The sequence below is a fragment of the Chroicocephalus ridibundus genome, chromosome 1 (genome assembly GCF_963924245.1).
Source record: "Chroicocephalus ridibundus chromosome 1, bChrRid1.1, whole genome shotgun sequence".
In the NCBI taxonomy this organism is placed as follows: domain Eukaryota; kingdom Metazoa; phylum Chordata; class Aves; order Charadriiformes; family Laridae; genus Chroicocephalus; species Chroicocephalus ridibundus.
In genome coordinates this window covers 205,462,254-205,486,573 of record NC_086284.1, presented here as the reverse complement: position 1 = coordinate 205,486,573, position 24,320 = coordinate 205,462,254, and the positions used below count along the sequence as shown (strand labels likewise).

Below are 24,320 nucleotides of genomic sequence, written 5' to 3'. Positions count from 1 at the left end.
CCAAAGCTTCCCTTCTCCTTTCTGTGGGGAGAGCAGATCACAGACTAGATCTAAATGTTTCTGCACGTCAGCCATAAACAACAGAAAACCACACACAAAAGAATCCTGCCCGTGTCATATGTGATGCATTACAAAATGAACACGAATATGCATCATCTACCATGGATTCTCCAGTCAAAGAGCAAACAGGGACATGGTGCTGAATTATCAGCTTTGTCTTTCTTCTACTTAGGAAAGTATGTTTTAAAGGAGGTCTGTACTTGTTTTGAGTAGTAGCTTTCAAGAGGTACTCAAGGAGCAAAATAGCATAAAAATTTGCATGAAATAAACATTCTTGTGTTCCAAAGTCTGAATCTCTTGTATGAATCTCCTCCAAATATTTCTGAAATCAGCATTTGGCATTTCTTCCAATTGTGAATCCTGACAGATTTGGAAGAGTAAAACAGATACTGGTTGCAGACAGCAATGACTTTCTTCAAAAATAAATATTTCTGTGGTAAAAACAGAAGCATAAAAACTACAGTGCAATGAATAAAAAAGTTACAGTGTGATCTGCTTCCCTCTGAAACTGGTGGTATTTAGAGCATGTTAGATAATACAAGAGTACTACTACAAGCAAAATACTTGTTGCATAACCAAAAAAAGGGTGGGGGAAAACAAACTCCGAATAGAGAACAGCTTGTAAATCATTTAACAAACCTGCAAGGGCTAAAAAATAACTCAGTCATATTTGGAAAATAAATTTAGTGATCTTTGGCCTTTGCTGGCCATAGCTTTAATTTCTAACGGCTGCTAGAAATAGCAAAGCATCTTACAAACAGTGTCACTCTTCAGCCATACACGGGTTCCACTCCATCAGATGAAACTTCAGTATCTATTGTTACTTCACAATGTTCAGTTTTTCTATACTAGAAAAGATAAACTCAAGATTAAAAAAAGTTTTCAAAATATAAGCAGCTCAGACCAAGGCACAAATTGTGCAGTAAAGAGGAAGGTCAGGATTCGCTTTTGTTACATGCATCAGAACACGCAAGATGTTCCACAAAAAGCTGTTTACCTAGAAGGTAAAATTTCCCTCCTTTGAGGACTGTTTCCTGTAACACAGGCCAGCTTTCTGTCTCCTCTGCCAGTTACGAGTGTATGCATATAAAAACACAATTTGCAGTCCAAATTTCTTGCTTTTAAAAAAGATCATACCATAATTGGGAGCATCTTCCCTGCAGTATCTCCAAGGCTGAGTTTCCAGATACTTCATAAAAGCAGCATAAAAATGTGCATCTTCCCCAGATTTGCAGAAGAGGTTTGCTGTGAGAGAAAAAACTGCAATCCTCTCTGCAGAGCTGACAAGCCACTGAACAATTTAAGACTCATTTGATTTGTAATTGGAACAGGCTTTACACAGAACAAGAATCTTAACGCCTAGATAAAAGTTGCATTCTTAGTATTAACATTGATAAAAAGACTGGTTATAAATTTGTATTGCCCATTGAAGTGAGAATTCCTAAATCTAACAGCTCAAGGAAAGTTAATTCTTCCACTGATAAGGAATGAGAAAATGCATTCACCCAAGCAAAGGAATTTAAAAATGATTTATCAATGCAAAAACCTCAGTAGCTGATTGTCACACATGTCCTGGCATGTAAATACAGAAATATTTCAGACCTGAATGCCAAAAATAATCCCAGAGCAATTCAGCCCTGTACAGCGAGCTGGGCAGATCTTTTGAACTACCCGTTGAATTCTCAGTGCTGGCTATCGGCACCGTCTATTTCAGCCTCTGGCAAGAAAAAGGGCAGTCTTGCAATACGTACCATTTTTGCTTTGCAGAGATAAATAATGACAAAACCCGTCTGTTTCTTACAAACATATAAATTATTTTATTTACAAAGCCATGTTACAAAAAAAAAATAATAATAAAGCAAAAAACAAAAAATACAATCGCTCACTAGAGAATATCTCCAGGCCCGGTGTTGAACCATGGCAGTATCAATCAGATACATGTTTGTTCTGTTTTTCCTTTTTTAAACTGTAAGCCATAGAATTTACTATTTACACCTACTTTAGACATTTATTCTGCTTACAATTATCACAAGCATGGAATGGATTCTATTTGATACTGCTAATACATAAAGGTGCAGGACAAAGAATGAAAATACTTAGTGTTACAAAATATGGATTGTAGAAAAGAAATTGGCTGTACAAGTATGGCATTTTTTTTTCTTAGAATGATTGGACATGCTTTCTTCAAAAGTCTTCTGGAAAAGGTTCTAAAATCTGTAGTAGGAAAGCACAATATAGCAGGTGCAAATTCATTTCTGTGCAACAACAGTTATTTAATATATCCCATGACTGACCAGCTATGCAAAACCCACAGAGTTTTGTTAAAGTGCCATGGGTCAACAGCATAACAAAATATAAGGTGTAAATAGAAAAATTTCTTTTTTTCTTCTTTTTTTAAAACAATAGTTCACTGAGAATCAGCAATAATAGAATATGCTGTATAAACTATTCTCTACAAAGGTCGATCAGCACTATTTACAATTGTTACATCAATACAAAAGAAGGCATACAAGTTATCCAAGTCGCTTTTTATGGCTGACGGGCCTATGCATTGCGTATGTGTAACAACCAAAGCTTCTGAGCCTCTATTGCTGGAAACAAATCACAAGATTTTCAGGCAAATGGGGAGGAAAAAGAACTACTGAGTGAATGCTACACTAATAATGCATTATAGGCTGGTCCAGTTTGTATCCATTTTTTTCAAATATTTACTTCCATTTAACTTTTCAGGCTGAAATTTTTGATACATATAATTAAATAATGATTCTTTGATGATGAAAGAACACTGTGGGATTTTACTTGGTGCTTAACTTTCCTGAAATGCTGTCAGGTGTAAGCCAGTTGAAAAAAAATTTAAGCAGCATTCAAAGGACAGGCTCCATATTCCAGCTTTCCAATTAAAAGATGCATGGAAAGAGCTAAAGCTTCCTAAAACTACAAAATTGCTCCTTCAGTCGTTGATAAGCATTATGTCTCAGAAGCAACCACTGAATCTCACAACCACTGTTTTCCCTCAACAACTAGAAATAGCAGTTCATTGATTACAGAGGATGACTTTGTTACTGAGATTTTTAAACTCCTGCAGTTTTATAACTCAAAATAAATTAAAAAAATCAACATAGTACTGCTCCTAAAACTGAACAAGACAAAAATTGTGCAAAAATAACAAAGATATGTACACATTTTTCAGTCTGAAGAAATGTACAATAAAAACATAATTCAAAGAACATTTTAAAAATATAAACATTGCTTAAACTTTCCTAAGTTTCATACTGTTTCTGAAACTATACCGGTCAGTTAGCTCTGAAGTATAGCAAAACATAAATTATTACAAAATTAACACTATAAAAATTTATTTTAAGAATATTTCTAAACTTTTTTCAAAGGGTCTAGCCTTGTTTATAATTGCTTAAACATTTTTAGTCTTAAAATTTGCCTTAAGCCTTCTTTTTTTAAAAAAGAAAGTAGTAATAATCTCCCTATTTGCAGTCTCTCGCCTTTCCCCAAGATGTAAATAAACCAGCATATAAGTGCACTTTTAACACTGTAGAAATAAAAATTAACTCCTCTGTACTATTGTTCCAGTACCTAGTATTGGCTTCCTGATTATAAAATCTATATTTTATTAAAAAATTATTCAGTAATCCTATAAGAAACACTGTCAGTGCAATTCTATTAATGCAAGCCAATCTGCTCAACTCCTGCCCTTGCAAACCCAAACTGTTTACTGAAGTTATCAAGTGCTGGGATCTTAAGTGTCTGGAAACCCACCAAGATACGGGGATTTTACACGGTGAGCCCTGATAACATTAATTACAGTTTGGTGCAGAAATCCTCTATGCATTGATTGAAGCATAGATTCCTTAAGAGCCTGATCCTGGAAGAGGCTGAACACTCAGAATTCCCACTGAAATTATTAAATGCTGTAGGTACAGAGCACCAGTCAGGATTAGTCCCTAAAGTTGCAGTGCCCCAGCTGTTTGCAAATTACTAAGAAATGCACTCAATTTTTATCCATAGGACAAGCTTAAATACAGAATTACTGTAATTTTTAGTTAATGAAAAAATTTGGAGATCCTTTAAATAAATTCAAATCATGATTTGGATTTTTTTTTTTGGAATGTCCGCTGTGTTCTGGTAAGGAAACAAAGGGAGCATTGCAACGCTAACAGCTTTAAAAGGCATGAAACATAACCAAGCAGAACGCACAGATCAGTGGCAAATACAAGTGAAAAACTAAACAAATCGCTATTACAGTTTTCTGTAAATTTAATTCTCTTTAAAACCACAAATTCATAAAAGGTTAAATCCATCTGCAGGACATAGAAAATAAAAACCCTGTGGAGTAGGGCTGCTGAGACCTAGAGATTATAGGCTGGTTCCTTTTCCTTGTTATGGAAGAGTCCTTATTCTACCAGTCCGGTTTGATGTCTTCTAAAAGAGAAACCAGAGCCAGGTTCAAAAATCACAAAATGTCTTTCAGTATATAATACTTTAATAACATCTGCATCTGACAGAACTCAAAGCAGGAATTTATTTCAAGTGCCTGAACTAAATTCCGTCCCTGTTTACTGATTGCATTAGACCTTTAAGAAAATGAACTGCTTTGAATAAACAGCGTATTTCCTTTTGGGACTGTCTGATTTTAGTAAGCTTTGGCGAATCTCATGTTCATTAGCTTGGTGTATCATTACAAATAAAGAGCAGCAATTAGACGACAACTCTGAAGAATCTTTTCCTCTACACAGCATGTTTTCATGCACAAGGAATCCCCACACAGCATACACGTTGTCACCTTCCCTTAATAAAATGATCTAGTTTACTCAGTATTTAAAAACCACCGCATACTGAGGTCTTGAAGTGTTAACACATTCAGGCACCTAAAAGCACTATGAAGACAAAAACACTTGGTTAGTTATAAACCTAGAACAAGGATAAAATCTGGAGAAAACAAGCTTTTAATACATAATTTGTATTAACAGGTACAAATACGTTGACTATAGAACTACCATTTCATTAATGTTTGTTAAAAAACAAGTAGGTCATGTAGGGAAAAGTAGTATTTTTTTATTAAAGCAACAGTACTTGGAAAAACAGGCACGTTTTTCTGTATACAAGCCCCTGTTCAGGTCTGAAATAGATGCAGCAACATTCAAATTAAACATGAATTGAGAACAGTTAATCTGAGTTTATCTTGAATTTAATGCGAGGGGAGAGAGGAGACAGGCCCACAACAGTTATCCTTGCAGCCACCGGTCCCCCACAGGAGTACCCAAGAGTACAGTGTACTTCAACAAATGTAGCAACTAACCAAAAGAAACTACTTGTGTGAAATCAAAACAACTATGGGGCACCTGTATCTCACAACTCAATAATGAGAAAAGCCCAGTTATGGGTGGCAGGTGACTTTCACAGCACTGCCGCATGTCCTCTCGGCTCTGACCGGACACCTTTGGAAAGCGAGCAGGGAAGCTATAGCTTTGTCACCAGGACAGCAGGCAGCCAATCACAGGTTCAAACGAGACTGGTTTTACAGTCTGCCGCAATTTCCCGAGTGCCTTATCCTCACCCAGTTACTCACCCCGTGTTGAGTAAAGGAACCCTCTCCCTTCTCCTGAGAAACAACAATCTCCTCCCTTCTAACTCCCCTCTGCACCAGCAGGCGACCCCGATGGGCTGCCTGAGCAGGTAGCACAGCGGAGGCAGCCAGCCCAGAGTAACTGCTCTATACTCACAGGTACCTTGACAGCTGCACTTCAAACCGCGTTGCTGGAAGTCTGTTGTTCTGACTTGTATTTGTGAAAACTTGCCTGTTTTTTCCAACTATAAACCCTAGTGTATAGCAGAGATTGTCTCTGCCTACAGACCCTGCTTCACTTGGACTCTCTCATTATCATGGTTATAACACCACTAAGGTTAAAAACAAGAGAGCTCAGGTTCCCCCAGTAATACCTTTACTGACACAGCATATACTTGCAGATCCACTTATTGTTACCCAATTACTAACACCTTTATAAAGAAATATTATAGCACAGTTTAAGACTAAAATTTTCTTCAGAGACTACAGTTGCTAGATTGCAGAGGAAAACTGTCAACAAAGGAGCTCAGATTTATTTTGACAGTGACAAGCATTTCTTAGGTAGGTAATCATTATTCGTGGTTCCAAATACTAAAATCCTGTGGTATGAGTTTAAAAAAAAAAAGTTTAATAAAACTTAATACATCTTGATTTTCTTTTGTATTTGTATTTGTATTCTGAGCTCCATAGTCAACTGACAGAAACTTACCAAACTGACAGAAACATATTTTTAACTATAAAGGGCTTGTGGGGCTTAAAACAAGCAAACACTTCTATTTTTTATAAAGTTATGGAAACAGGCAGCTGAAAAGATCAGCAATAGCCTCTGTTTACATAAGGCTGCCACAAAATTAATGTTTTGTTCTGGTAGGTTTTCCCCATGGGATCTAGGCAACAGATCCCAACAAGCTCTGCTCCTCGGGTAGTGTGTATTTTATACTAACGCAGGAGCAGGAGGTTAAAGCAAAAACAGTTTTGCACTTCAGAACAGCTTTATCCCATGTTTGTTACTGGCAGTTGGATGACAGCGTCTCAACACAGGAAAACACCACTCCCTGGAAGTATAAAGGAACTTTCCACTTTTTTCCCTTCAGAGTAGCTCTTCCATACATAAGACTGCTTAGCAGTCAGCACCAAGAGAAAGAAAAATAAGTTACTGTTTGGCAGTGCATCTCAAGATGATCAAAATGATTCGGAACATTTTTAATGAGGATACAGTTATGGGTTATCATTACTACAATCATTACTATTCTTTTGCTGTGTCTACACAGCAGAGACTAAGCAGCACAGCCATTTGGAATAACTACTCCTGTATAATTTAGCCAGAATATGTAACAGAATTCTAAAATACTGACTGGTTGTACAGAGAAATCCCCTGGAATTTTTGTTCACTTGTGACTACACCGTGCTGAGGTGGGAAACCTTTTCATGCCAAGGATCTCGATGATGGATTCTTGATGGACTACTCAACTTGGAGAGTCAAACAGTAGGGGCCGTATTAAAAAAAATAAACGAGTCTATCAGCCTGGCAGACAGATGAGGGGTGGATCACAGGTCAAGCACCCGTTCTCACAGAAAAGCTGAATTACAGAAATTATAATTGCCTGACTAGCAGTCTGTGTGATAAACAGGTATGACGGGAACGCTAAGGATTTCTCACAGTCTACGAAGAACTCAGATTATGCTTAGTTTAGTTATGCTTTCAGATTAGTTTCTCTGAATAGTCAAGTGCCCTGTCTTCTCTGTGCTGTTTCTGTCCTCCCTTTGCTGCTTTCACTTCTGGCCTATTTTTAAACGCTGTCCCTTCCATGCCAGTTTGGGGACTCTGTTGTGCCATCTCGCGCTCAGCAGAGGAAACTGGACAGAAAAACCAGATCAGTGCAGCTGGATCCAGCGCAGACAGTTTCTGCTGCTGCTGCTGAGTTTGCATCACCAAAGCAACAACCAGCGAGCAGCGTAGAAGCCTAACTGAGGCCTATTACAGGTGGTGAAAAATGGTGAAAAACAAGCACAAAAATTGTTATTCATAAATCTCGGAGGGGAAAATAGCTGGGGAAAAAAAAATTAAGTGAGAGGAGAAATGTAATATTAGTTTACCAAAAGACAGCTTCTATAAAGAACTGTATTCATAAAGAAATAGTATTTTAAGGTTTTACAGTATAAAATATTTCAAAACCACTTACAGACTACTTAAATACACTTTTTTTAAAAGCAACTTACTTGTCTGTTGTGTACTGGGTTTGATGTACTCGAAGGACTGGACTGTGACAAAGCTACACTGCTATTTTTTCCAATCTGAAAGACATTAATTGAGCAGTATTGAGAGGCGTATTTGTCAGTTGAATGCAGATGCTGGTAATGGCCTTCCCTTTCCTGTGTAAAGTGGCACTAATTGCTTTGCATTTGGAACACAGGTATTTTGCTATTGCAAAAGATACACTTCAGATAGAATCATAATTATCTCTCAGAGCCTGTATACTTCAAATAAACTCTTAAAAGGCACATAAATACTATTACAGGTCAGAAAAAAACCATAAGAAACAGTTACCGAGGGAATATATACTGTAAACCCCTACGTCTCTAGACCGAAACACGAGTTTCTTTAGTTACTGGAGACACTTAGAGCAGCTGGTCAGCAACTGAGAGAGCACGGAGGGCTCAGGGTCACAGACTCCCCCCCAGGGGACCCTCCCCACTCCTGGGGAGTTTAAAGCAAGTGGCCAAGCACCACAGCATGCCCTACGTTATTCCATTTTCTTCCATATAGAGTCTTCATTTATTGTTGCTCAATAAAGCAAATATTAACTAGAAGAATCAAACTCCAGAGGTTTAAATTTGCCATTATATCAGTTTACTGCATCAGAGAATTTCTTTGGGAATAAGCGCAAATCAATAGCACACATACATACATTTTAAAAGTACTTCGTTAAAATATTACAATATTCAGTCTGCATATTTCAGTGCTTGAGAGATTACAGCACTCTGCACGAGCCGTCTGTATTAGGTTTTTCTACAATGACCCATAAACATAGCGTAGATGTTTATGTTGTGATACAAAAGGGGAGACAGTTGCTGAGCGAGAGGAGTAGTTCCTCCAGGGTTACAAGGCTGATAAAAATTAACCACAGACACCTGCCGACAAATGGCAGATGACTGGAGTCTGAATAGTCATTCACAAGGTCAACGGACATCAAGTAACATCAGCTTTACTCATTTGATGGAGAGGTAGCAAGGACCTGTCTTCTAAACAGTGAGAAACGCAGTTGCAAGTTTCTTACTGAATAGATGGGACCGTGGCATTGGCCAGCAGGGTTTGCACCAGCATCACTTCTCTCCTTCCCTTCTGCAACATCACTCCTTTATTTTGCAATTTCACATACATAGTGAAAAATAGCCTTTGTCTCCCTCTCCACATCTGCCCTCTCTCATAAAGTGATTGTTTAAAACATTGTTCTCTGTTCACATTCTGTCCAGAAGAAATGTTTCAGGTTTTTATTTACAGCTAATTCTGAAGGCAGCTCCCGTGGTGCACAAAGATTAAAAGGGCAGGCCTCTGTCTTATTCTGTTCCCTTCAGCTTGTTGTTTTGCGTGCCACAGCTGTTCTCTAGTAACATGCTTTTCTTCAATACACAAATCCTGACCAAAAATACACAACCTTGTAAAATCTTTCCTAACCATTTAGAACATCGGGACACACCTGCAAACCTTTCTTCTCCATTCATAAAAGCCTTCCACAATAAAATACATGTCCATCTTTTAAATGGAAAAATAGCCACTAGGAAATGGACTTGCTGAGATCCTAGAATCCATGACAGGGAGTACAATACTTCTTCAGGCTCTCATTCATTCAGTGCTCCTACGACTGAGATGACTCTCTGGATAAGACAAAGCAAGGAGCAGCGCAGCTGGCAGCACTGCCGAGCTTCGGGCTGCTTTCCCATCCTGTCCTCCTTCAGAGCAGGAAGGGCAGCGCTCCAGGACGGACAGGGAATTCAGACAGACTGAAAAGTTACAGCACTCAGCAAAAATAAGAAATAAATATTCCCAGTTGTGTTGGGTATTTAATGATGGAAACACTGTTTCAAAAGGATTAGGGTGAGGCCAAGACTCAAACCCCTTTTCCCCCCCCGCTTTTAAAATGAAGTATACTGCAAAACCCAATGCTTAACACCTTCGGTTACTATCTATCCAGGCCAGACTTGAATTAAATTAGAAAAAAAAAAATACCTGAGCCTGTCACAAGTCACTTGATCTTTTTTCTGTGCTGTCAGTCTCTTAATTTAATTTACCCTGTGACATCAGGAAACAGGAGCAAGATTTTAAGTAATACTGGTTTTGGTTTTTTTTTTGGTGGAATTTTTACTGTGATCGCTTTCCTACTCAGCAAGTGAAAACAGCACAGCTTAAAAGTGATTTTGAGTATTGTATTCACCAGAGCTTTAATATTCACATGTATAGTACATAATATTATTTGACCCATATGCTTAAGTGGGTACAAATTTCATTTATTTATAGCACAAAAAACCAATAGGAAATGTCTATTTTGTGTTGCATATAATTCAGTATCCTTGTCACAAAGACGATTAGCTGCCAGCCAGACATCTGAAACACACTCAACTCCGCTCTACCTCCTATTTTTGATTACTAGTGTAGCTCCAAAGACCAGCAGTGTAAGAGGAACATGTGACCAATTTTTAAACATATACACACACACATATCTGCATGGAGAGGTATATACGTGTATGCACCTGTACATGTATAAAAAACCATTATGTTTAAAAATCTGTATACCATTACACTCATTACAGATATTTAACCTTTTACTTAAGGAAAAAATATTAGCATGAATTACGTATTTACAAATATTCAGAAAAGACTTCTGATTGATTCTTCGTAGTTTATTTACTTCCATTACTATGCAACACGCTGAAACACATCACAAACTGGAGCAGGAATGGCCCACAGGAACAGATTTAATCATTAGGGGAGTCAGAGTTTGAACTTGGAACCTCCTGCGTGTATCTATGTGACTTCCTCAGACTGCACTAGCTACAGATACAGCCTACCTACTGCGAAAAGACAATACAATCCATTTCCTACTACCCATGTTTGCACCCAAGTAACAATTTGTACTTACTTTGCTCCCATTTGAGATCGTATATCTTGGGGCAATTTAAACATTTTAGGCACACACATATTTAAAAAATCAGATGTGTGACAAAATGAAGAGTCTACAGCATTCTCCACTGACTTCAGTGACTTAAAAGATTAGTTGTGATTGCAGGACACATTTAAAAGGCTTAACTAGAAAGACAATGCCACTACCTGTTTTTAAAAGCCAAACAAGTCATCTCAGTTGCACCTCTGCTGGAAGCAGGAAAGAGAAAATATACCTGCTAAGCCATTCTTCGAGACCGTCATTCTGCCAGCTATACCAGTTTTACAATTCATTTATTCCTTTCTTCCACTCCCATTTCTGTCTGCTATTACCTATGGATTTCCTTGCCCAAGATCCTACCCTCTTCATTTCCAGACTCCATTTTATGTGCAATATCCTCAGGAAATGGAAGTTTCACAAATGAAAAAAATTTTCCTAAGATACCTTCTCTGGATTTTCTGAGGTATTCTAATTTCTATGCTTTTGTCTTCCAGATGCCAGGGCCAAGCTTTGTTTTCCGTGCACTGCACAGCACTGGACATGGTATCAGAATGACACAGTAGATCATTATAAAGACCGTATTGGCAGTTTTTCCACCAAATTTTAATTCACATATACTTTTACCTTATATAGCATCACTGAAAGAGAAGTCAAAGCTCTGTTGCCAGTGACAATGCAGTAAGAGTGTGTAACTGTATCTGTTGCACTGACCTCAACATTCTGAACACACGCATGCTGAAAAAGATAACCAAATGTCCACTGAAGGTCATCTGGTCAAGATTTTAATTTCTTAATTTTTTCAGTTTCAAACAGGAAACAGCATCTGAGGTCAGGCATCTCAGACTCTCCCCAGGGCAAAGGCAGATGTAAGCGTTTTACATAAGAGAAATTAGGAGACTTGCGTAACATTAAGAAATGAATCAGCAACAAGTTTGGGAAAAGAAACAAACAGAAATGCTGACTCTTATCTTCCTGTTTTAATAACACAATTTATTTAAGAGAGATGAGAATTAAGATAAAAAATTAATTTCTAAAAATTATTTATCCATTGTGGACATTCAATTTTACTTTCAGAGATACAAATGCCTATTTTATTAATTGAATAAAAAAATTCATAAAAATATTTTAAGAAAGTAGATATATATATATTTTAAAAACTCTCAAAACATCTTTCTATGATTGGTACAAAACAAATACAAATATCTTTCTGTATTAACCTGGAAAGTAAGTTGTATGATGAAAAACAAGCTGAGGCAAACGTACTATTTTCAGAATGCATGAAATATTTCAAGTCAGTCAGACATGACCTGCAAAAAAATAACTGGAAGAGTCCCTTACCTGCCGAGAGATGGAGCTGCTTGTAGGATCTGGCACCGCAGAAATAAGGTTGGCAGTGCTCTTTCTATGAACACTATTCATACCAGGCATTTTAGTGATTTTACAGGCTTTGCTACTAGAACTAGAGTTTTTACGTTTTTTTCCTTCTGATTTGTCAAAAGAAAGGGGTAGAGAAGACACTGCATTATGTGCTCCCAGGGAGTGGTCCCCTGAGTGGTGCACAAGAGAAGATACAGACAGATTAGAAGAGTCAATACTGCTTACTACCATGCTCATGTGTTTCACTGAGTCTGTTGAACTACTTGACAATGAAGTCCGTCCTGAGGGCTCCGATTTGGCACTGAGTGGGCTTGTTCCGTTATTTGTATTGTGCACAGACATACTGTTATAGGAAGATGTAGCCTGATAGGAGTTCAACGTTGAACTGGGGTTCAGGACACAGTTCTTTTTGTGGGACCCTGAAAATGAAGACGAGGAAGATGTCTGCAAAGATAATGAGGATGATGACGACGACGATGACGACGACTGCGGCTTTTTCTTTTTATTACTTGAAGACTCATCACTCCGAGATGACAGGTCTTTCACTTTTGAGGATTTGCTGGTTTTTGTTTTGGATGGCTTGTGGGATGGGGAAGGGATGACTGCTGGCACTGGTGACACAGCTGATGGCGCCTTAAAAGTTGAGTCCATGATACTTAAGCTTGCAGCCACGTGAGGAAAAGCTGTAGTGTGTGACATAATGGAATTCGTATCTGACGTTGTCACAAAGGCTGCATTTGATAACATGGCTGATGTCATTATGTAAGAAGAAGAAGTGATTCTTGAACTGATAGGTGTTGAAGGAATATACACCGCACTGGGGTTGCTGAAAGGCTGTAAGACCGATGCTGGAAAAGGAGTGGAGACATGTGCTGCTGGAGAAGGCATGGGACTATCTGCCGCAGGAGGAATTTTCCTAAATAGAGACAGGGGAAAAAAAAAAAAAAAGAACCTTTCAAATACCGAAAAAACTCCATCCAAACAATGCAGATAGGAAATGATTTCTTGGAAGGACAAACTTATTAAAAAAGGCAAACCTAGTTCATTCTAATTTTGATTCCTATTCTACAAATCACATATATTTTCATATTTACAGTTCAAAATCAGCTCTGCATTCAACAAAAATCTTAAAAATGCTTTTACTTCTGATTTTTTTTCTTCTTTTTTAAACTTGCAATTCCATTTTGAGATTCTTTGGGACTTTACACAAACAACAAAACCCAAACCACATGTGTTTTAATATTGTAGAGATTTGGGAAAGCTGGATGATGAAGTATATTTTCCTAAAAATTAATTTTGAAGTGAGGCACATTAAATCTGTGAAGGCAGTGGAGACCTAACAGAAGATGATTAGGTAAAGAACTACGCAGCGTAATTTTCCCTATAAAATTCTGTGATGGCACCTGAGCCCTGAACTGTGTAACTCAGTTAAACCAGAACTGAGCTCCACTTCAGCACAAGTGCCCCATGTACAATTCAATCACTTTATTACAAATTTAATTTCCTTTTTTCCTCTCCTATTTTACCAAACAATTAAAAAATGCAAATAAAACACCCAAAGGCGGGATCTATAAACATAGTCGGTGTGGTCCACTCATTGCACGTGTTTTGGTTGAAAGTTCAAGTTGTGGAACAGTTTCGGTATCAGCCTAAAGTCACAGGTTACATTTGATGAGGGTGGTGAAGGAGCCAGTCTGGGGGGTTGTGAAGCACTTAATCACCGAGCTTAAAGAGGAAAGGAGGAATGCTCATCCCTTTCCCAATGTAGTGCTATTCCCAGAAGCTCATCTGAGAGCTGGTTAGACAGGATTAACTAGCTAAGTTATTGATTAATTTCACTGATGTTGAAAAATTGTCAAAATATTAAACAATGCTTGATAAGCTTTATAACTATTTGAATACTATTCTGATAATAAAATTTAATAATATTACCTGTGAAATTAGTAAAATGAATTCAAATTCCTTTCTATTCAGTCACCATCTTCTATTATTTTATCTTGTCCAGCGCTAACAAAGAACCAGACTTCTATAATGTCTCTTGGAAAATTATCATGTGAGATTTTCTCATTATTTAGACTAAAATTTAATTCACAGTTTAATCCTATTTCTCTTTGTTAAGAACCTGTATATCACCATAACTCTGCCCTTGTTATCCTCACTACTGACACCTTTTCAGTTTTTAAAGGCTTACTCTTGCCCTCAAAGAAGTATGATAAAAGAGCAGCACTGGGTGTGCTGTTTTATCATAAATCAAATCCTAATTACAAGTGTTCTCTCCTGGTATTCTTCCTATGGAGACTGTCAGCCAGAACGCCATTTATGGCACAATTACGTAAGGGATTACATACAGTCCATGCTGCCAGAAACAAGGAAGTCCTACCCCCTGTGACTTGCTTCGCGAACAAAGCTGCTTATCAGATCCATTCTTCAGTTTACTTTTAAAGAAGGGCCAATAATTCTTACCCACCTTTGTAAAGTACTTTAAGTAGGGATAAAAGGTGCTTTGTAAATGTTATTAATGTTATTAAATGTTATTATCGTTCTCAAATTACGGCCTTGCATCCCTGTACCTTTAGCCACAGCTACAGAGCTGCGTTAGCACCAGTTACGCATCGCCCTGCTTGGGGAAGGCAGGAAAAGATCAGCCCAGAGGAGGGTTGAGGACAATAGAAGAATACAACAGGGGTTAAGCACCGTGAGCTTCCTGTGTTACACAGAAAAGAAAGTCTGGGTGGAATTCATTAAAACATTAGAGATTACATAAACAGCTAGAATTTGGGAAAACATTTACAATTGGATTTAGTGGGAGCAGGATGAGGCCTGTTTATTTCTTGTATCGTATAACTACTATAGAGGTTATTTTTGGTTTTTCATGATAATAGTGGCACTAGCGACACATTTTCACAGATGCCCAAGTGTCTTTTCTCCTGACAAACAAAGCCAATAGATAAAAAGTCTTAACCTTCGCATTTAAAGAAACCAAATTAGTTTTATTTGTGGAAGGAGACAGACAGTACTTAACAGCCAAATTTACAAAGTAGAAGAGAGGAACCCTTTGGAGACCAAGCGTGATCTGTCTCTGAACTGGCCCTTTTACGGCAAACCCAACCATTTCCAAACTATGTCTCCCAGCACAGTAGCACTGTTATCATCAAGTTACCGGGTTAGTCAGACAAGCCAAGCTTTAGTGTTTCAAAAATAGATTTAAATAAAAATCAAACCTTGTTTATCTAATGGCTGGTATCCAATGAATATAACACAGTCCTGATAATAAACAGTGACACGAAACACTGCACTTTAGTGTCATTACATTGGAAGAAAAACGCATGTTCTGTAGCAGAATACCCCCAAAAAATCAACCCTATCTGCATACGATATGAGCTTTTCAAGTATTTATTCTTTTCAAAAGAATTAGCATCTCTCTTATAAGTGCAGTCTATGTTAATGTATCTGACTAGCCAAAGTCTATAGTGCTTGTAACTTGTGTGTGTGATATAGAGGTGCTTCAATAATAAGTAATAATCATAATTTTAAGACCCCAAAGCCAGTCAGGGCACTGTGGACTAAAAGACTATCATATTCCATCTTACGCACAGACAAATGTGTACTGAGCTCCTTATCTTACAACACGAGTCTTACAGAACAAAGTCTGAATGGGTGATATGGGTGTGAAGAGAAAAAGTGTATGCGTATTACTGCTATGACTTAATACAGAGGTAATTTCACAAATCGTTCCCATGGAGTGTTTAATTTAGAAGTTTTACAGAATTAAAACTGTTTAACTACCCACCAAGTGTAAAAATCCCACTTACTTCCACATCTGTGAGTTCAAGTGTTTTTCTACCATGGAGTTTAGTGCGAATCGAAAATGGTCCCATCTTCTGTCAAAGACGTAGTACCCTCTTCCCATTAAGCGACTGCCATATGAACAGAACTGAAAGAAAAAATATTTCAATGTTGTTTATAAAAAAAATAAATATTTCTACATTATAAAATAATTCTCATTTACGTATCAAGGAACACCTTTGTAATTTGTACCATGCATATAAAACACCCTTAAAAAGGTGTTTTTTACTGTGTGCAGCATAAATACTTTTTGCATGATATATGAAATATATGCATAATGTTTCAGCGTAGTGTAAAGTATATTTCATACTTCACTAACAAGTCAGTTTACTGTCAGGTACCTATGTGTGACAGGGAAAGCATATAAATGCTGTGGTACTGCTCAGGAAGCAATTCTGGCTAATAATGCTCTTACTGCCTCAGAATGACAGTTACACCCTTCCGTGTGCATTAAATCTTGTAATTGTGTAACAGGAATAAACATATAACTGAAGAGGAAAAAGGTGCAATGGGAGCATCTTTAGTATCTATTTAAAAAACCAAACAAATCAGTGACATTTCAGTAAAAAAATAAATTATCATCCATGGCACCTGCGCCACAACAGAACACCGGACACACTCTTCACAGTGTATGAAAATCATCTAGAGGAGTAGTAAATATTTTGAGAATTCGGCAGAGTTCAGGAGTATTTGCACCGCTTCCTCTGGAGAACTTCCTGCAAAGTCCTACTACACTGAAATGGCATGATCAGGAATCTACCCTTTCTTCAGTTCAGTCTTACTGATCTCAAATTACGTAGAGAACTGCCGCAACACCTATTTGTGGGAGAGAAACCCATTGTAAATCATCTTCAGAAAACAAGACAACTCTCCATCATGCAGGGACTAAGTCACACAAATTCTGGCTGAGCGCAGAAGGTACTGACGCAGTAGAAAAGCATCAGTTTAAAGTACTTTTCAGCTTAATGGCTAGTGAGTGGTGACTGTAACTGTTTATCTTAAGTCTGTTTCACAACAAGGTTAAACAGGTTAATTAAAACCACCACCTAAGTTGATCAACTAGCCTCACCTCCCAGTGATACAGATCAGTTACCACTAAGAGGTAGTTTAAGAAGCTACTGGCTCGTTACCATCTGTTACCACCACCTAGCTGAGAGGGACTATGTACGGAAAACGATCCGCCTCAATATGAAATTTAGCAAGTTAGCATGAACTGTGCTGAAAGCGATTTACACCATCTTTTCTGACTTCACCTTGATATGCACTAAGAACACTTGTGCTGTCAGTAACTGCTTCAGTTGAGAGACGCCAAGATTCCAAAGAACAGATGAGTCAGTGGGATTTGCCTTGAAGCAGAACCAGGACCCTAAACCAAAATGGCTATTGACGGCCATGCCTCACTGATGATGCCCACACAAGAACTGGCTGCACTTAAATTATTTTTTAAATTGTGTGGACACACATGCAGTGAGCCTTTAATTTTTAATTCATAAAGAAGCCGCCAGCAAAAATGAAGCAGAATAGTACCAAGGAAGCAGGAGGTTACTGCGTATCGTAGTATTATACGGACTATAACGATTCTTACTGTCTGTGTAAGAACTAAATACAGAATTTCATCTGACAGTCATTTTATGCTCAGCTCATACTTTTTCCTGGTGTCTGACAGTAACAAGTTCTCCTTTGCTCTAGGGAATACAGACAATGCTACAGTTATCACAGTGTTTGTTTTATTCTGCATATCATATGGAAAACACTTAAGGGAAGCCTTCATTAATTTTATTCCTTGGCTCAATTTTGATGAGAACCAACTGCTTAGAAGTTCAAGAGTTCTCCCATTGCTTCGTGGTTTGTACAGTGTAAACAAATTCACACTGCGGAGATAACACCACAAGGCAGCTCTTAATACTTACAATGAAATTTCTCACAAACACGGGAGAAAGACAAAAACAGCTGCCAGAGAAGCACATACTTGAGCCACCACCAGAGCAGATGGGCTACGCCGTGCTCTAGACTTCCCATTTTCAGGTGAAGGAAGGAATAGTTTCTAGGTCCACATACACTCACATAAATGATATTTAATCACTGCTTCACACCAGACCACAAAAATCAATGAAGCACTGTAATAGCCTTTGCTGCCGTATGATTTTCAGAACTATAACCAATTGCAAAGTACAGCTTCATAAAAACTGTGACAACAAAGAGATTATCTGTTCACATCACATTTAAAACCATGCAACTTTTCTCAGTTTAGCAGAATTACACGAGTTGTAGTCTACTGAGAGCAAAATCTAAAACTAGAACTTTTGGTTTTATGCTGCTCATCCTGTCCTGCAACCTAGCAATGTTTGTCGCATGCACTGACCAGTCTTCTCCTCCTACCTTAACCGATCCATACCATTTTCTGTCAAGTGCATTTGTTGTCTTTAGAATATGGTTTTCAGAACATAAGGTCCCCATTCCTCACATTTTTACTAAATTACTTCTTTCTTCTCCCCTCTCCAATTACGTAAGAATAACGGCAAGGCATGCCAGAGACAGACACATACCCCAAGAGGTCTGGGATGGTGTCCAGAAAAATGACAGTCTAATTTCTCAGATTCTTCAGCTCCATCCGCTTCTCCTTCATCACTGGACAATCTGCTCGTTAAATCTCCTCCCATGGAAGGCAGTGGCAGTTCTGGTACATACCCACTGTGGTTTGAAGAACTGTTGCTGTTTATGCTATTTGCAGATGATGGTCTAGGAGGAGAATACACATTTAAATCATCAGTGTTCAAAGGCTCTGCAAACCCACCTGCAGGAGTCAAGCGCCAAAGTCAATTATACCAGAAATGATCACATAGTAAAAGATAGGACAGTAAAAGATAACAGAATACCTGACATTTGGTCTTGTCAGACATATATCACAGGTTCTTACCAAGTTAATGTTAGCAGAAGCACCTTTGTATTGCCTGAAATTTTAAATTTGCCACGAAGTTGAGTTTAAGATCTTGAAAGAGGCAAAGTATATTAAAAATGCAAAAAAAAAATCAGATGTGTAAAATCTTCTTATGTTGCACTATTACTCTGCTACTTGATTAAACCCAAGGGTCCAGTTATGAAATTTTATTTCATACCAAAATCCCACTGAAATTAGCGTACTAAATATCATGAGAGCGTTTAGCTGACATCTTCTACAGGTAGATTAGTGAGTGAAGTAACTGGGAGAACCTCTTACAGCATTGTAGGTTTTCTTTACCTTTGCTAAAAATCCAGTAAAACAAAGCGGGAATGCCTTTGCACCACAGGGCGCGGTGGTGCCTTGCCTTTCAAAAGTAGCTTGGAAACAAATCAGGTTAAAAGTGGGGGTGGAAAAGGATTCTCAATTACAGTCTGTACAACCAAGTATGTACGTGGACCTCTCTGGTTGGAGCAGCCATCCACACTGAGCAAATTCTGAAGAAGATCTTCAAACTCATGAATTTCTGCTGTCAGGACACAGTAGTCACTGAGACTGTGGACAGGTGCCCTCTTCTGAACTGAACGGGGATTGCTCAACAAAGCCCATCAGCTAGAAATACCTGCTGCAGCTGCTGTTGCAAGGCGTGGATTGTGCGAGTGCTCCTCAGCCTTCAGGAAAAGTCGGGCAGGTCAAGCCGAGTCACCGCCAGTGACGCCAGCAAGCTTTGCCCCAGCGGAGCAGGGAGCACCCCCATAACCCCTTCCAGCAGCAGAGCTGCAGGCTCGCTGGCTCCCCGCCGAGAGGTAGCAAGGCTTTGCTCTGGCACGGCTGCTCGCAAAAACAGAACGGAGGACAGAACAGAGGTACTGCAGCAGGAACACGAGTGTAGATTGTAAAAACACAACGTACGACTGCTAAAATCCTCCTCCTCATGTACCACTACCTTTGCAATTTCTTCAGCTGACTCTCACTGAATAGCGTTCCCGTTTTGTTTCTTTGACTGTGACAGCCACTAAAACCAATGTCTGCCTGTCCCTCTGCGCTACTCTCTATGTAAGGACTCTGTAAGGTCACTCCTTTTACAAGGATTATGCGGACTTCTCACAACTCTATGTATTTACGGGTTTTCTTTTATTGTCCTTTCACTCAAACCCTGTAAGACCCACCTCCGCCACTGTATGAATAAAATTTCATTACGGCTTGATGAACACACCGAAAACATAGGAAATGGCTGTCTCTGTAAGACTTGAGATAGCAAATACAACAATCTCTTTGAAACAGGGACTATCTTAGCACAAAAGCCTAAATGGGCACTCAATCCTGACCAAGGCTTTTGCAAAGAAAAGAAACATGAAACAAAATGAATATGAACAAAACCAACTAGTTTAGCTCTACCTACTCCAGCCAAAACTAGTACCAAAATAACCCCCCAGCCAATGACACAAAATACAGGGGAATTTTACCAGAGGATAAGTAGAATTCAGTAGGTCCAATACATCACACTAGTTTTACTAAAGGGATGACTTTAGAAGTTTGCCTTGTCTGTCAGAAGACTGCTTTTGTCCTTAACAAGAAAAATCTTCAAAATGAGGACAGACATGCTACGATAGTTTGAAATCAATTGTTTTAAGAACTAGCTACTTCCATTGCCATTTACACTAAATTACAGCTTTTTTTGCAAGACATTCCATTAATGTAATTCGTGAAGTTTTTGCAGAGAAAAATTGTACGCACGTGCAGAATTTCACCACCGGTACTTACCCTGATTCTTGTAAATAGACTTTTATTCACAGAAGTGTCAGAATGACTCAAATGTAAATGTTCCTAATTATTACCGACCATTTTAGCAAAAAAACACAGTTAGTCTGAGATTCCGATCAGAGGGTGGACACCACTCCTCACCCCATTCCCAATCAGATCACAGGCTACCATGGACAGATTTAGGCTAATATAAACGTGCTAAGAGAAACTCTTATCTTAATACGTTGTACAATGCAATAGCCTAAAGAAACACCAAATGCTTATAAAATAAGCTGTGCGAAAGGCTACGACATTCCAGACTGGAGAATTGCTTACCTTGGAAGTACAGAATTTGGTGGTCTAGATTTTGCAGGAGATGTTACTTTAGATTCTTGCCCAGAGTTCACTGAGGATCCTGACAGAGAGTCTTGTGCTGGTGCGGGCTGGCTCTGATAGCTTTCCCTTGCAGATGGTGGATGCTCTTTGTCTTTTGCAACTTCTTTTTCCCTGGATCGAGCTTTGTGTTCAGCTAGAAGGATGTCAAACTGTTTTTTACGGCCTGGAACTGCTCGTCGATGATTAAGTGAATGAGTCTAAAAATAGGGTGGTTAAAAAGCATTTGTGTGTGCATGACATTGTTTATGAGTCCCCTATACTTCCGATACACCACAACTCTACAAGATAAAATCTACTTCAAACAACTTTAGCCACAGTTATGGAAATAAAGCTGTTATTCCGTATTATCTTTGATAATTTATGAAGTCATTCTTAAGAAATGCCAACATCAAGGCTAAAATTACTTTTTGCAACAATTTTCATATAATAGAGTCTATTGACTTACCTTTTCCAAGACAGAAAATATAATTCCAATAATTTTAAAATATTAAGAAGTAACATCATTGTAGCTCTTAACTTACAATGAAAAATTGATTTCATTGGATTGAAAAATGTGAATACATTTTAAAGTGAATTTAAATGATCACCTCTACTGACAGGCAGCGCATACACATACAAATGTTCATTAAAAATCTCTTACATTGCTGCTACTTTTTGACATGAGACTTATTACTATCACAAGGTCAGCCTCCAAGTAATTTTTTATACCAAAATCATGTTAATTTTTTACTAAAAACTGACTATACTTCAGCATTGTTGCACACATGGACCAAAAAAGGAGCATTTAAAGTTAACGCCCGTGCTTCTACATGAAACATCAATGCTTTTTGCATAACAAAATGACAAAAAAAAAAAAAAATCTTTTTAAAAATATCAGTGGAATAATGCAGATGCTCTGATTCAAAGAAACAGAATTACTCAAAAGAATTACCTGAAGACAGCGTCTGAATACCATACCCATTGTCTGTAAGACAGGAGCAGGTATGACCTCTCAAACTACCGTGGTAGGATTTAAACTATAACAAAGCATCTGATATTTTATCTTCTAAGAAAAATACCTTGCAGGTGAGCGATCTTGTGCAAGGTTTCTTTGTTTCAGGATCCAGTACTCCACAGTGTTTATTTGGGTCAAATTCTCTTTCTGTTTGATGGGGGGTGGGTAGAAAAAGGAGAAAAAAAAATAGATTATTACAGAAATTTTAACCAGAGTAGTGATAATTTTTGCCTGATAGAACTTAATTCAGCCAGGCTGAACCTTAACCACCCATCCCACCCCCAGCACCCCATAATACTGCCATGTGCAATTTTTTGTCCTTACACGTTTCAAACTATTTAGAGCAGGATTTCAGTCACAGACTTTGTAGAAGCAAGTCTGCTTGCAGGGCTGGGCTCAGCAGAGTGGCCCAAACACGGGACCAAGCCAAATACCCACAAGTTCCGTTCCCTCTCTAACACCGACTGCCTCCGGGGCCACGAAATACAGCACGTGCAAATCTGGCTTCGAGTTTGGCTAAGACACATACAGACTAAATACCACAAGTGCTTTTGACGACATTCCTTTGACATACTCAGAAACTCTGAAAAACCACCCACGTGTCTCAAAAGTTAATGCAAGATTGCTAGTGGCATTTTAAAAACAAAATTTATCTACATCTGTCCCCTAGGTCTGTGTGAAAGTGACATCTATGTTAGTTCTTATTCCCCTAAGTGAAGGGAGGCATGGAGTTTAAAGTTTGCAGACATTGTGAAAAAAAGGCATTTACATGAGGTCTACTCAAGATTAATGTTAAAGGTGCGTTAATATTTAATATGCTGTATTTGCATATTTCATTTTCATTAATATTTTAGTATTTATATACCACAGATAGCATCACCTCCTTTAGGTTATGTTAATATAATTTTAGGGTTTGCACTACAGAGCTGTGACAAAACTAAGGACATATACCTTTCAGTTTATGCTGCCAAAAAAATATTTACTATGATATTTATATACCTTTGACGTATGTTTTAATTGGCAGACTGGATTGCTTTTGTTTGATAGTGGAATATAAACCATTTGCTAAAGCCTATTTTAACTATACAGTGGTGTTACATTCAGATATAATAAACATCCCATACTCAAATACAACATTTTATCTGAGGATCCAAAAATTCTTCATAAACAAACAAATCAGAGTTAAGATGAAGACAGCAATTCACAGCTATGTTACAACGTTGTGACAGCATCACAGCAAGCAGAACAGCTGGAAGAAGAAACATGAGACTAAGTAGCCTACATTACAGGACAATTATCGTCCAGATAGCGCAATTACTAGCAGTTTTATGTATTCTGCTATATGGACTTAAAAGTGATAAAGCAAACATTAAATAAGTGGTTATGTTATTAACTTACGAGCAGAGACATCCCAAAAAGTGAGCTTGGAAAAAATAGTCAGAACTATTTTTTTGGGTGAAATCTACAAAGGGACTGAAATTTGCCACAAGTAATTGTAGTTTCTGTGGCCTTCACAGCACAACAGAAAAGTATCTGTGTATGACCATTATAAACATTTTTTTCTAGTTAATAGATGAAAATGCATGCTCATGTGCTAAAGGATTTGATCACTCCTGTTTTTTGAGTGTATGACGTTCCCATCACGGTTTCCCGAATCCCTCATCTAAAACCCTTTAACACAAATTAAAAAAAAATTAAAAAAAAATCAAACTAAATAGACTATATGGACTTATAAATATGCCTTCAAATAAAAAAAATCCCTAGGGTAATCATAAGGCTGTGGAATGAGTTCTGAAAGTCACCAGGTGAGGACTGTTTTGGATCAACAGGGAAACCTACTTCAAAAAAAAATGCAAAGTGCTCCCTTTGGGAGCATCCAGACTGCAACTTGTCAGTAACGGTGTCCCAACCAAGACGTGGGGACTTGCAGGACTGATTACAGCAAAGCCAGTTTTTAGGAAACCACACAGAGGTAAAATCAACGTAGTGAATTAATAGTCGGGAAGAGTGGACTTGCTCCACCGTCTATCAAGCAACACAATAACATGATTTCCCTGAGAAACAGAAAATACCAAACAACCAGGGAAGCACTTCTCCTGTGGCTGTTCCAGAGCAGTCACGAGCATCTAATTGCCAGCTACAGACGTGCGTGGTTTGGGCAACACATTAAATGAAGATTATCACCTTCTTATCAGTAATGAAATGCAGCTTCTGACCGCCTCTGTATCA

General features: G+C 38.2%; 1 protein-coding gene across 8 annotated transcripts in view; it reads right to left on the bottom strand.

Moving 5' to 3' along the window:
• Positions 1-1,860: 1,860 nt before the first annotated feature.
• Positions 1,861-24,320, bottom strand: part of ATXN7L1 (ataxin 7 like 1) — a 119,596-nt gene continuing 97,136 nt past the window's right edge. For 7 of the 8 annotated variants that reach the window (XM_063323445.1, XM_063323451.1, XM_063323446.1 and 4 more), the window contains 7 exons: positions 22,156-22,238; positions 21,038-21,294; positions 18,567-18,759; positions 15,987-16,108; positions 12,136-13,090; positions 7,859-7,933; positions 1,862-4,494 (listed from right to left, as the gene is read on the bottom strand). In XM_063323445.1, the coding sequence (XP_063179515.1) occupies positions 4,453-4,494; positions 7,859-7,933; positions 12,136-13,090; positions 15,987-16,108; positions 18,567-18,759; positions 21,038-21,294; positions 22,156-22,238 (1,727 nt within the window). In that variant the 3' untranslated portion in view covers positions 1,862-4,452. Of the gene's footprint in view, positions 4,950-7,858; positions 7,934-12,135; positions 13,091-15,986; positions 16,109-18,566; positions 18,760-21,037; positions 21,295-22,155; positions 22,239-24,320 lie in introns of all 8 variants that reach the window. The other variant, XM_063323444.1, reaches the window with a different exon arrangement.